At 40.7% G+C, this 13581-nt stretch overlaps 1 protein-coding gene across 1 annotated transcript in view; it reads right to left on the bottom strand.

Moving 5' to 3' along the window:
* Positions 1-13581, bottom strand: part of dip2bb (disco-interacting protein 2 homolog Bb) — a 65949-nt gene that overhangs the window by 14780 nt on the left and 37588 nt on the right. The window contains exons 8-24 of the mRNA XM_033965895.2: positions 12046-12165; positions 10565-10762; positions 9717-9808; positions 9226-9336; positions 9029-9152; positions 8464-8573; positions 7116-7218; positions 6956-7020; positions 6293-6386; positions 5809-5928; positions 4357-4471; positions 3302-3441; positions 2720-2856; positions 2547-2627; positions 1367-1494; positions 1077-1191; positions 135-336 (exon numbers count right to left, since the gene is read on the bottom strand). Of these exons, the coding sequence (XP_033821786.1) occupies positions 135-336; positions 1077-1191; positions 1367-1494; positions 2547-2627; positions 2720-2856; positions 3302-3441; positions 4357-4471; positions 5809-5928; positions 6293-6386; positions 6956-7020; positions 7116-7218; positions 8464-8573; positions 9029-9152; positions 9226-9336; positions 9717-9808; positions 10565-10762; positions 12046-12165 (2055 nt within the window). The remainder of the gene's footprint in view (positions 1-134; positions 337-1076; positions 1192-1366; positions 1495-2546; positions 2628-2719; positions 2857-3301; positions 3442-4356; positions 4472-5808; positions 5929-6292; positions 6387-6955; positions 7021-7115; positions 7219-8463; positions 8574-9028; positions 9153-9225; positions 9337-9716; positions 9809-10564; positions 10763-12045; positions 12166-13581) is intronic.

Below are 13581 nucleotides of genomic sequence, written 5' to 3'. Positions count from 1 at the left end.
ACAAGCTTAAAGACTTGTGTGCACCTTCATCCAGTAGTGGCCGTTTGCACAGGGCAAATAAACCTCTACAGTGGGAGAAACCAGAGGAGATACCATGTCGCTGTTACCTGCGTTTGGGCAGGTTGTGTACATACCTGGCTGCTTCTGCCTGGGCTTAGGCAGGTTGGTGACACAGGTGTGGGGGCACATGAGGATGTTACAAGGATGAAGACTTCCCTCCAGAAAGAACTGCTTTGCATCGGAGATGTGGATCCCTCCGAGCGGAGTTTTGGGAAGAGTGTTCGCCGGAACTAGAGCGAGACAGTACAGCCCCACCTGGTGGATGCTGTCAATGGCCTAAAGGAACAGGAACATAATATTATAGACTACTGATACATGGAGACTAGATTTCAATACTGAGGAATAGCCTCTACTTGATACTGATTCCGATACCACAATGATAATAAAAACACTCTTTCTTTAGATACACTGTGTTGAATGGTAGTACTTTGTGTTCTGTTCCCATGTGTCTTATATCTGTGTAAGACAGACAGCTGTAGTGCATCCAGAACGCTGCTGCTCGGGTCCTGACTAAAACCAGGAAGTACTTCACACATGTGTCCTGTGGCTCAGGTCTCTGGCTCCTGTGGCTCAGAGAATAGACTTTAAAGCAGCTCTGTGTGTGAACAAGTCTCTCCATGGACCAGCACCAAAGAACATCTCCCACATGAGCCACATGAACCATCTCACATGAGGAGGACTAAACCAGGACTAAACCAGGACTAAATATGGTGATTCAGCAGTTGAGTTTTATGCAGTTCAAACCTGGAACAGTCTTCCTGAAGATGTGAGACAGGCCTCTACTTTGACAATACATAAATCCAGGCTCAAACTTTTCTCTTTAGCTGTGCATATGACTGAAAGTTGATTTTATGATGAGTATTTATGTTTTTATTTGTTGTATTGCGATTTTAATGTCTTTCTTATTCTGTAAAGTACTTTGAAGTACTTTGTGCACCAGTTGTACTATACAGACAAACTTGCCTTGCCTTGTACTGCACTATATTGTCTGTGGTGCAGAGTTTGTTTAGTTTTACCTGCAGTACTCGGCTCATCCACTGGAAGCTGTCCTCTTCACTGGCGTCTGGTCTCTGCTCTGCCACAATTACCACTCGCTCATCATAAAAGACCGTCACCGAAAACACAGCGATCCTACACAATATAACACCGAGCAGTTCTAATGACAGACTGTCTATTTAAATATACACTAATATTTATGTATTTATTTGATATGGACCAGTGCTGGAAGATGTACTCAATTCTGTTATTTTAGCAAAAGAACAGAGACCAGAGCAAAAAAAAAAAGTCTGTGTTTAAAGTCTTGTACCTTCCTCTGTAAACAGTTTTGACGGGCTCCACGGCGAGAGCGGTGGCCACAAGGTCGTCTGCGTTATGTCTCCTCCCACTGACCATCAGCAGACCCTCGATTTTACCCACGACGAAGATCAGACTTCCCTGAAACAGAGAGGGGAAAACGCCATCACAATCACAGTAAAAAAACATTCATTTAAAGACATTCTCTACTTCTATGGGGTATTAAAGAGGGGGTATTTTACTTCTATGGGGTATTAAAGAGGAGTATTTACTTCTATGGGGTATTAAAGAGGGGGTATTTTACTTCTATGGGGTATTAAAGAGGGGGTATTTTACTTCTATGGGGTATTAAAGAGGGGGTATTTTACTTCTATGGGGTATTAACTGTAACACATAACATATTTATAAGTTTCAATTTTGTTTTTGATGCTGTAACTACCCCCTCCCTTTGTTCTCTGTGCTAAGTCACTCCTCCTTCAGAGCGCTATCACAACAGACGCGTGCATGAAACTACTGCACATCACATCAGGTTTGTGAAGTTGCAGTGTACAGTTTTGTATCATGTTTTTGTATATTTATGGGTGATGTTGGCTTGTGGGCGGAGCCTTGTACAGAATCTTACAGCCAACAGTAAGAAGCGTTTGAATAGGGCCTGGGAGAGATCATTAGATTACTCAAATATACATGAGTGGCATCTAAAACCTCTTCAAACATGTTTTTAATGAAGGGACAATGTTATAACAGGGTAGAACGCTCCCAAAAGACGATTTCACATACTACTCCCTCTTTAAGAAGTTTACAAATATCTGCTTTTTATAATATAATGTAGAAACAAAAACATTTTATTCTACAACAACAGGAAAAATAGAGGATCTTTAAAGGTGCACTATGTAACTTTTCTAGTGAAGGACCTGCCACCTGTTCCGTGGAGATGTCATTGTTTTGTCTAGAAAGTTCTACAGTACAGCATTAGATGTATCCATCTCCATGGACACAAGCAGGTAATGCCACCAGGCCAAATTACAGCTCAGATCGGTGGAGTGGCGAGCCCCTATTTTTGAACTTGTAATGAAATAAATGTGATTTAAGTTTAATGCCATACTGTGGAATGGAACAGATAATCATTATTTTTAGTTGTTCGTTCTCATTTCTTTGATTAATAATAAATGTTCTATATAATTTCCTGCACTCACTGGTCCAACAAACCCCAGCAGTCCGGACCGCACAAATGGGATCTCTCCGATTGGAACGCCGTTTGAATTGACCGGAATCACCTGGACAAGACAAGACATTCATTTGATTTAAAACTACATCAGGACTGTTAAACTATGTTCTTTTGAGTACAGTACGTGTTTGTTTTGCACACCTCAAACGTGTTCTTGGTGAGCCCGGGCAGGCCGTAGTACATGGTTCCTCCAGCGCGAGAGTTTATGATGATTTCACCAATTTCATCTGTTTTACACAACTGAGGCGGTCCATCCGGTTTGACGATACACATCAGAGCTGAGCACAGGAGGACGACAGGAGGACGACAGGAACAGGTCATTATACGGAGAATAAAGCAGCATTAAGTTAACGATTCTGTCATGAATTTGAACAGAAACAAGAAGAGACTGACGAAATGTGTAAACACAGTGGTTATCTGTGATACTTCTGGAGGTGTGTTTATCTGAATATACTGTATTTTTAAGAAAGCTGATGGTGTCTTCTCATCCCTCTCTCTTTCTCCTCTCCTTCCTCCTCTCTCTCCTTTCTCGCCTCCATCTCTGCTTCCCCTCCTCTCTCGTCCCGCTCCTCTCTCGTCCCGCTCCTCTCTCGTCCCGCTCCTCTCTTCCCCTCCCCTTCCTCCCCTCATTCTCCTCTCCCCTCCTCCTCCCTCTGCTCTCACTCCCCTCTCCCTCTCCTCTCACTCTCACCTCCCCCTCTTCTCTCCTCCTCTCTCTCTCACCTCCGGGCATCACATGACCCACGTCCTGAACAGTGAGGGCGGAGTTCTTGTCCTCTGTGTTGACTCGGATCACGCCGTGGCTCAGGCCCGTCATGGAGAGGATGGCGCGGGCGGGGAGCGGGGCGCCAGGTACCCCCGGTCTGAAAACACACAACACACATTACATCACAACAGAGACACAAGAACTACTGACCCTCTCTCTCCTGACCCTCTCCTGACCCTCTCTCTCCTGACCCTCTCCTGACCCTCTCTCTCCTGACCCTCTCTCTCCTGACCCTCTCCTGACCCTCTCCTGACCCTCTCTCTCCTGACCCTCTCTCTCCTGACCCTCTCTCTCCTGACCCTCTCCTGACCCTCTCTCTCCTGATCCTCTCTCTCCTGACCCTCTCTCTCCTGATCCTCTCTCTCCTGACCCTCTCCTGACCCTCTCTCTCCTGACCCTCTCTCTCCTGACCCTCTCTCTCCTGACCCTGTCTCTCCTGACCCTCTCTATTGACCCTCTCTATTGACCCTCTCTACTCTCAAAACACATACGGCTGCTTATGGGAAAAGGACAAGACAGGAAAAAAAATATCACAGGGGACAGAAAAACATGCGCATTTCTGTGGAACTGTGGAAAATTTAAAAATATATACATATATAAGAATAATTTCTGCCAAGTTAAGATACAAAATTCCCTATGTATCTATACACAATTTTGATGTAATATAGTTTAGTTTTTTAAAATAATAAACTAAACTGAAACATTAACATTTCTCAAATTGGCTTCTTTTTTTTTTTTTTTTTTTTGCTGATAACAGCTGTGCATTTGTATGTTTAATCCACATCAGACTTATTTTCTTAAGTATGTGAGAGTAATGATCCATATTTGTGAGTCCTATCTTAAATGCAAACAGAAAAACAAGCACACAGACACAGATACAGAAGGTAGACAGGTAAAAGCACACAGACACAGAGGGTAGACAGTTAAAAGTACGCAGACACAGACACAGATACAGAAGTGTAGACAGTTAAACCAGGACACAGACATAATGAGTGCAGTGGAGTGGACTGACCTGCGGATGGCGACAGTGAGTGCCTCTGGAGACGCTGCACAGGGACAGATGACCTCCGGCTTCAGGCCGTGAGACTGGAAAACGTTTAGGAAGGCATCACAAGAAGACACGGACCCTGCAAGAAAACACCATAAGAAAGGTCCCGTCTTACACTTCATTATTGTAGCATTAAGTACAGGGTAAACGCAGCTTCTTAGCAACAAAGAGCTTCAGTTATATGTTTGTGTTAATTTTATGCTGCACTGTGGAATATTATAGACTAAGTAACAATATTATCATGGAAACAAGCACGAGAAAGCCCTCCCCTAGGCCAAATAAGGGTCAGGTTTGTGGAGATGTGAGCCCACACACAGTAAGGAGGTAGGTTTCTGTACTTTACTTGTAGATACTTTTTACTTTTACTTCACTACATGTGAGAGCAGTATCTGCACTTTCTACTCCACTACATTTTTGACCTGGACTGAAAAGTAAAAAGATCTTTTCATATGATTTGAGGGGTTATTTTTATCACGTTCGTGGAAACATCTTGACTGAAGTTTTCAAGTTTAAACTTCAGCTTTGAGCAAACAAAAATAAATACACAAAATTTAGAAGAAAAATTGAGACATTGATTTGTGTTGTTACTGTCACCAAAATATGTCTAATTTTCATCATCACTACCTCCTCCTCTCTTCCTCCTCCTCCTCCTCCTCTTCTTCCCTATTCATTCTGAACATTCATCAGAGGTTTGTCTGAGTCACTTCACTTTTATGACAGATATGTTATTGCAGAGATGTCTCCACTGCACTTCCCTGTCGCCACACTGTGTCCCCTCTCTCTGTAACTGCTGCTGTCAGACTTATCATTTTGGTCTTAAATGTTCGTATTAACCCGCTCTACATGATCCTGGGGTTTTTATTTCACTATTATGTCTGTAAATCAAAATATGAACCTTAATAACAGACAAATCAGGCGCCTTCTCTCCCAGAGGTCACTCCTGCTACTGTTAGCAACAGGTTTGATTAAGCACCTGCTCCCTGCTAAACCACCGGTGTGGGCAGGAAGGGGCGTTACCTTCAACAGCTTTGTTCCTGATTGGCTCTTTGGTTGCTATGATACTCGCAGTTGGCATTCCAAATATGGAATTATGCTCCAAATTAGCTCCTATAACTGTTCGATGAGCTTCATTTGGAGCCAAATGCTGTGGGTGACGTCATACTCACTTAGTCCACTTTAAACAGTCTCTGGGCTCACACTAAACATTTGTCATTAACTTATGAGGTTTATGCAGTAAACTTGCAGTAAAAAAAGTAAAAGCACTGCTTGTGGTAAGTTTAGCAGGAAGCCTGAGGGAGTGTGGGCATTCCTGGGTTCACCAAATCTCACCCAAACAAGTTGATGCTGTTTTTGCTTCTGTATGAATAAAGTGAGTGGGACATGGTGCAGAAGTGTGTTTCTGTCTTTGGGACTCACAGGGATTGGCTCCATCGGCCACTATGAGCATCCTGAGGGAGGTGAAGCTGGTATCGCGCTGCTCTCTATGGGCCATCATCGCCCAGTGCAGGTCCCGGCATTTCACCAGAGCCACACGCGCTGGAAACACAACGATTACACAAAACAAGTTGTATTCATCGATATAACACTAGTTTGTATCTGTAATGAGTCATAAGTTATTTATTCAACTTTCTACAGCTGAAATCTAATCTTAGAAAAAATATAAAAAAGTTCCCCACTAGTCCAAAGAAAAAGTCCTCACAATAAATATTGACCCCAGAAATTATTGTTCCATCTAAAATATATTGAACGATAACTTGTTATAGTGATTAGTGTGTCAGTCCTGACCAAGCTAACCCTCTACATCACCTCACACACATTCCATCTGAACATGAATATCACATCTGAAGCCTGATCGAATGTGTTTTGGGTCTATCCTGGTTAATAACATTATGACACTTACCTCTGTGTATGTGGACCCTCTGGACCCAGGACAGGGGACAGGCCTTCATCACTGCATACGGGACGCTGATGGTGTGGATTCTGTTCATCACAGCCTGAAAAAATACAAATATACAGTAAATGAATACCATATTTTCTGGACTATAAGTCGCACTTTTTTACACAGTTTGTCCGGGGGTGTGACTTATACCCAGATGAAATTTATATGTGAAATTATTAAAATATATAATTTCACATCTTCGTGTAGACTTGTGTACCAGTATGACAACCTCTGGAGCAGGCAGAGTTGTTCAGAAGCAACACCGAGGATGAAGAACAAACAAAAATATACCAATAAAAACAGAAAGAAAACATTGATTCAGTTGTTTCTGTTGAACAAAATTCAGCTCAAATCTTTATCAAAATCACCACATTTGAAGCTTCATAAGACTCAAAATCTGTGTGAAATACTTTTACTTTTTACTCTTTAAGTACATTTTAACATTGTAATACTTTCACTAAAGAAGTTTTTCATGTGATTTAGTTAAGTATTTCTTTGCTCTGGTATCTGTACTTTCACTTAAGTAACAAAACTGAGTACATCTTCCACCACTGATGTAAGATAATATGATATAGTTTGTTATAGAATGTTTTTTTTAATATTGTAAACACAGATCACACTCACTGTCAGAACGCCGTGCCAAAGTCCCATTTCCTTTTTAAAGTCTAACACGTTCACCATCGTCTCTCCTTTAAACAGACACAGATAATAAAAAAAACATTAATAATAATCATAATATGGCTTTTAGTTTTAAGATGGTTTAGTTTCTTGTTCTGAGTCTCACCTTCACAGTAGTTACAGGCCTGAGTCAGAGCCTGGCAGTGCGTCAACATGGCCACTTTAGAAACAGCGACGCCGACCACTGTGCCGTCTTTACTCGCTTTGTACTAAAATACAGGATCAAAAATTAATTAAAATGTATTAATTCTGCTCAACGTAAAGTTAATTTGTTAAACTGTGTGTGTTTTGTTTGGAGCGTCTCAGTTATTATACAGATATTAAATGTAAACAAGGGCAAGTTCGACCAGCTGCCCTCTGCTCTGACTCTATCTGGAAAAAAAACTATTAACAAAAGAAACAAAGGTGCAAAGGAAGGAGGCAAGGAAAGAGGAAAGGAAGGAGAAAAGGGAGGAGAAAACGAAGGAAGAGAAAAGGAAAAAAATGAAGAAAAAAAACCCTCACTAAATTATTAATTTCTTTCTCTTCTTTCAAAAAGTTTCTGCTCTTTCCCTCTTATTTCTTTGGTTTTCTTTTGCTGCACACACACACACACACACACACACACACACACACACACACACATGTTAAGGCCCCATGCCTCCAGCTCCTGCTACAGCCATATACGTAGAGTCCTTGCTGCTGATCCCTGTTTGTGTGCAAGCCTTGATCCGACAGACCTCTCCTGTGGTTGGACTTAGTAAACTGAGACACTCATCGTCCTTTGACTAGTTCTGAGACTGCTAGAGGTCGCTAACAACCTACCTTTTCTGTTGATTGTAAATGAATCCTTTGATTGGCTTTGTAAATTTGTTTTGCACCGTTTCCTTTTGTTGTTATTTAGTTTTACTGTATAATTCTAATTTTATATCACTTGTATCCCTCACATTTATTAGTCACAATGTCTAATGTCTTTTACTGTTTGTCTTGTCTCTAATACCACAATAAAATAATAATAATAAAAAACATAAATAAAAGGCACGTTCCAACACAGAATTCAGGCCTGTCCTCCTGAGCTGAAGGACATCCACAGGTTTCAGAATGATGAAAACTTAGGACAGTTGCCATAGCGATTAACAATTCAAAGCAAAAAATTACATCTTTGGAATGGTGAACCGTCCTCAAAATGGCACCACGTAAGAGGAAGCTGAAAACATTGAACAGGCATTTTAAGTGATGACATCATGACGTCATGTGACTGTGAGACTAGTCTTTTATATGTAACTTTACTTCTGTGAATGTAGTGTCATTGTTGTCACCTAAAAACACTTAAAGCTGTGAGATTCATACAGCACATCTGTGAACCCAGTTTCTAACAGATACTAACAAGTTTATGGATTTTTATTTTGGATATTTCTTTCAAACATAGTTTAGTGTCTCATGATCCCAGTCTGTTTGTGTGTCTTGTGTCTTACCTCTATGTACGCTGTGTCTGTGTTGGCGGTGGGGATATGGGGTTGCCAGTCTTTTCCAGGTTTAGTCAAGTATTTGGAGTCTGTGACCACCCACTTCATTCTCGGCCAACCTTAAAAATATAAAAAGGTAAGTAGAAAAGATATGCATTTGAAATAATACTAATAATTTAAAGGATCTGTATCTGTACCTTTGTGTCCCCAGGTACAAGGTAAACATGTTCAAATAAAACGTAGCTATTACTGATAACAACTGTAATGCTGATTTATTCTTTATTAACGAAAAAAAATTAAATTTATTTAACAAGTTAACAAGTTTTTTATGATGTAATTTAGTGTTTTGGTTCTAAAAATGATTATCCAATCAGAAATCAGAATGAGCCTCACATGACTCTCATTTGGGTTGCCAGTTCCAGTGCTAAAATCCAGTGAATCGGTGCTAGTGCAGCCTGTGTATTTCACATGAGGCCTGTCAATACAAGCAGACTGGCAGACCCTCATCCAGGAAAGTTACATAGTGCAACTTTAACATCAGTTTATTAGATTGTCTATGTATGTTGTATTCTACCTTTAAACTGTAGTATTTCCCCCGTTGGCGTTTTGGGGAGACCCTTCAGACAGATCTCACTGGTCAAAGCCAAACCAACACTACAGCTGCCCAAGAGGAAGCCCAGCTGACTGATACCTGCGTCCTGGAAGTACAACAAAATACATATACCGATATCATTCTATTACTCTATGTGCAGTATATTTATATTTACTGACCTTTCGGGACAGTGGGACCTCAATTGGCACAGGAATGACTTCAGCCAATAGACAACCATAAAAGGCCACCCAGAACATTCCAGGGTCACTGTTAGGATACACCAGCGCCACCTACAGGACGCAGAGATTTATTCTTTAGTCATTTTACTATTATCAATATTTATTTAAGTATCTTTAAAGCTGAATACAGGAGATGGAGAGGTTCATGTTCACACTACAGTGTGGTGTACCGGAAGGCTGAGTATTTCCATAAGACTTGTGCAACACAAACATGAATCTGAGTAAGCCACAGACTGTGTAAAGGCGTCGACTAAATGAGTGACATGTCCCATCCCTATTAAATTTGTATGTTTCTTTGAATACTACAAAGTCAAACAGTTTGAATGAGTTGCCCCGTTGCTCGACTTGTCGTAAATCCAATAGCACAGACGTCCTTTTGCTTGTGCGATCAGATTGTGAGTATTGCACTATGCTGCCCCCTGCTGTCTCACCCTGTCGCCCGGCTTCAGAATCTGCTCGTTCTTGGTGCCCAGTTTGTGCAGAAGTGTGTAGGCCAACTTCACACTGCGACTCCACAGCTTCCCTAAAACAGACGACAACAAGACAATAGGAATCAGCAGGGCCACGGGCTGAAAACAGAACACACTGGAGTGAAGAAATGTGTTTGTAGAACGAGATGTGTTCTTGTAATTAAAGCCCCGCTATGTAACCTTTTTAGCCTGAGGAATGAATAAATGTGTTTCTAAAAAGACATTTGTTTTGTCATACCTGAAAATAACATGAAAATAACCAAGAGCGCAAACCAAATACTAAAACTATAATAGTCGTGTCATGATTCTTGTAATTAAAGCCACACAGTGTAACACAGTGTATTTCATTTTGCATGTTTTTATTGCACTGAAAAATGCTTGTTTCCATGGAAAAGTTATAATCTTGAACAGTATGGCATAAAACTCGTCAATCCCATGGAGAATATTCTATGGCGTTGCTTTAAAAGAAAGTTAATATTGATTTTGTTGCTTTCATTGGCTTTAAGTAAGGTAGTAAGTACAAGTATTGGGATTTTTCAAACAAGTCTTGCAGTTAGTTAATGATATTTTTAAAATGGATTCTGTTTGTAGACGTCTAAACTACACGTATGACATTGTGATTTGAGCTGTGTTCATGCAGTCCTCTTCTTTTGAAAGGACAAAAATCCATGCAAAACAGTTTGTGGTCTAGTGCATTCAGTTGTCATAAAACACTGCTGCTAAAACATAATTTCCATCATAACAGAATATTTCATACAGCTGACATCTCTATGTTTGAGTAAAGTGACTGAAGCACACTCAGATCTTACCGTATGTGAGCGTGTACAGAGGCTTCCCGGTGATGTCCAGAGCTGTAAGTGCAGGACTCTTCCCCTGGGTGGCGCCCCATCGAGCCAGAGCCGCCTGAAGAGCAGGAGGCCAGTTACTCACCACCCCCAGAGGCTCTCCCTTCACTGGGATGATCTGTCGACCCTCGGGCTTCGGGGTGTTCGGGTCTGGCTGGGGCACTGAGACAACCAAGGGGCAAAATGTATTAATTTATTTATGTATTTATTTCATTAACATTAAGACATTAACAGTGTTGTAACGTTAAACATACAAGAAAGACAAGTAATCTAAACTAAACATGATTGTTACTTTAGAACTTCAAAATACAAGTTAAAAAGTAAGTGTCTATTTTCAATTTAGCATTTTTACAGTGCCCAAAATCACAACAATGTATAAACATAGGCCAGTGAATATTCGAATGTTCTGTCTGAATCACCAGGAGCGGCCATTTATAATCCACAGAAAGAAAAGCACAGATGTCTTCCTGTCCACAAAAAAATGGGTCTTTTCAATGCAATTTTTTCCCCAAAACAAAACAGTCTGAAGTACGTCCATCTGCGCCGCCATTTTGGTTTTGTTTTGGTTTGTTTTGGCGCTTCACGTTCAGCTGCACTTGTGATGTTTAAGGCCCATAATAATACGTTCCCTCAGTGTGTATGTAAGAGATGTTCAAACCCGGAAAGCGTAGGTACAGTCTGTGAGGAGCCCGAATCTTTCAAAAAGCTAATGTAAGGACCAGCCTATAAAATCCATGTGTTTCCATTAGAAGAGTTCATTTATGTAACAGCCTGGAACATTACAAGGCTCCAAGGTAATTTACACATTTAAAACATCTGTCCAGTATTATAGGGAAATATAGAGTACTGGAATACAGTACATCACATAGCTTACCTTATAAAGCATACAAATGAATAATAATTAATGATAAAATAAATTGTCTGTCTATGTGTGTATGTGTGCGTGTGTGTACCTAGATGTGTACCTACGGATTTGTGTGTCTGCTTATGTGTATGTGTGTACTAACATATATTTATAATCTGGTCTTTTTTACATTCATGATGGACTACTGAACTGGACTACTGTTGTTTTTGTAAATACATTTTTTGCGTGTTGTGTTCTATGTTCAGAGGATGAGGCAAAAACGTGTTGATCTGTAGAAAAACTGAAGTGTTTTATGTTATTTTTGTGCTATTCATGAATCATTGTAACATGATTAATAACTTTGCTAATTGACTATGCCAATCGATCAAAGAAAACTAACTAACTAGCCCATGAACTAACTACCTAACTAGTTAACTAAGTAGCTAACTACGTTTGTGAGCTGTGAGGCCCAAACCACAGTCTGTGCACTGTGTGTGTATTTTCTGTTTGAATGTCTCTACGCTTTGTCTGCGCTTCGTCTGAGACGACCACATCACATTTTAAGATGTCATGGTCGTGACTTATTCATGTTCAAACTCACCTTCCACGATCTCCTCCGAGTCGTCTGTGAAGAATTCACTGAGTTCAGGTCTCTTTGGTCTTTTCAAAGTGTTCAGGAGCTGCTGGATTTTAGTGGAAACTCGACTGTTCACCGGGACTCCTAAAAAACAAGAAATGAGTGTTAAACCAAGATACGGACCAAATATTATAAATGTTTCAATATTGCACAATCTTAGCCTGGCCAGTCAGACCCTTCACATTCTGTAGTGAGATGCAGTCTGAACTCCTCCCAACCCGACCTTACCCATCTCTGTGTGACTGGTTTAACTGCGCTGGCCAGGCTAATTCTGTCTGCTACTCCTCATCCCAGAGTAAAGCACATTTTGATCTAGTTCTTAAAGTGCATAGGACAGGCTAGATCCCTCCCCTTTAATAAAATATTGTTAAATTGTATTGACCAGCCACAGACTGTATAAAGAAGTGGACTAAGTGAGTGTGTCGTCACCCACAGCGTTCAGCTCCAGCCAAATGAAGCTCATTGAGACTAGAGCAGTTATAGGGGTGAATCTGGAGCCGAGTTCCATATTTGGAATTCTGACTACGAGTATCCTAGCAACCAAAGAGCCAATCAGGAAAGAAGCTATTGAAGGTAACGCCCCTTTCCGCCCACACTGCTGCTTTGGCAAGGGACGGGCGCTTAGCAAACGCTTCAATAAAGCCTGTTGCTAATGCTAGCAGAAGCAACCTCGGGGAAAGAAGGCGCCTGATTTGTCTGTTTTTAATGTCCATATGTGGATTTGCAGACACAATAGCGAAATAAAAACGCAGGATCATGTAGAGTAATTCAAACAGTTTTCTAATGTGATGTGAATTGGAGCCAGAGTCGATAGAGCCAGAAGCACGCCCATGATCACTTCCTGTTTGGAACGCAGTGGCTAGCAGGTTAGCTGTGTCCATTTAGACATACAGTCTATGGTTGCAACACTGTAATTTCCCCATTGTGCGACATGTAAAGTTTATCTTAATCTTAAATTGTTTGATGCAAATTTTGAAACATCCACTAATAAGATGCCAGCAGTCAGTCACTGTGGAGATGCTCTTGCTTTGCCTGGAATGTTCCACAGTATGGCATTAAACTGATGTAACTCCACAGAGAACTGCAGCTGACTGGGCCGCAAGAACAAGGAGTCATAAAAATGACTGTAACTGAATAAATGCAACAATGGATAAGTATTTCAGTCAAAGCAATACGGTCACCATGGAGATGAGCAGGTGTCGGAGCTTCCGCCAGTAATGTTACACACTGTGTCTTTAACTTTTCTTGCAATTTGTAAAACTGTGATTAATATTTAAAACAGTATTTTTTCTACTAAACCATGTAACAATCATAAAAAATTTGAAAACCTGTCAAATGCACTTTAAATTCCTAATATATTTTCAGTGGGAATAAAAAGCAGCATACTTGGAAAGACATAGGAATACCAAGGTGTGACTAGGGAAAAATTCTGGAATGTTTTAAGTGAAAATTCATTCTTGGTGTGAATTTTGTGATATATTTTGGCATTCACCACGAACA

Source organism: Periophthalmus magnuspinnatus, chromosome 5 (genome assembly GCF_009829125.3).
Source record: "Periophthalmus magnuspinnatus isolate fPerMag1 chromosome 5, fPerMag1.2.pri, whole genome shotgun sequence".
Lineage (NCBI taxonomy): Eukaryota > Metazoa > Chordata > Actinopteri > Gobiiformes > Gobiidae > Periophthalmus > Periophthalmus magnuspinnatus.
The sequence above is the reverse complement of the archived record's forward strand: the minus strand, read 5'-3'. Positions and strand labels throughout refer to the sequence as shown.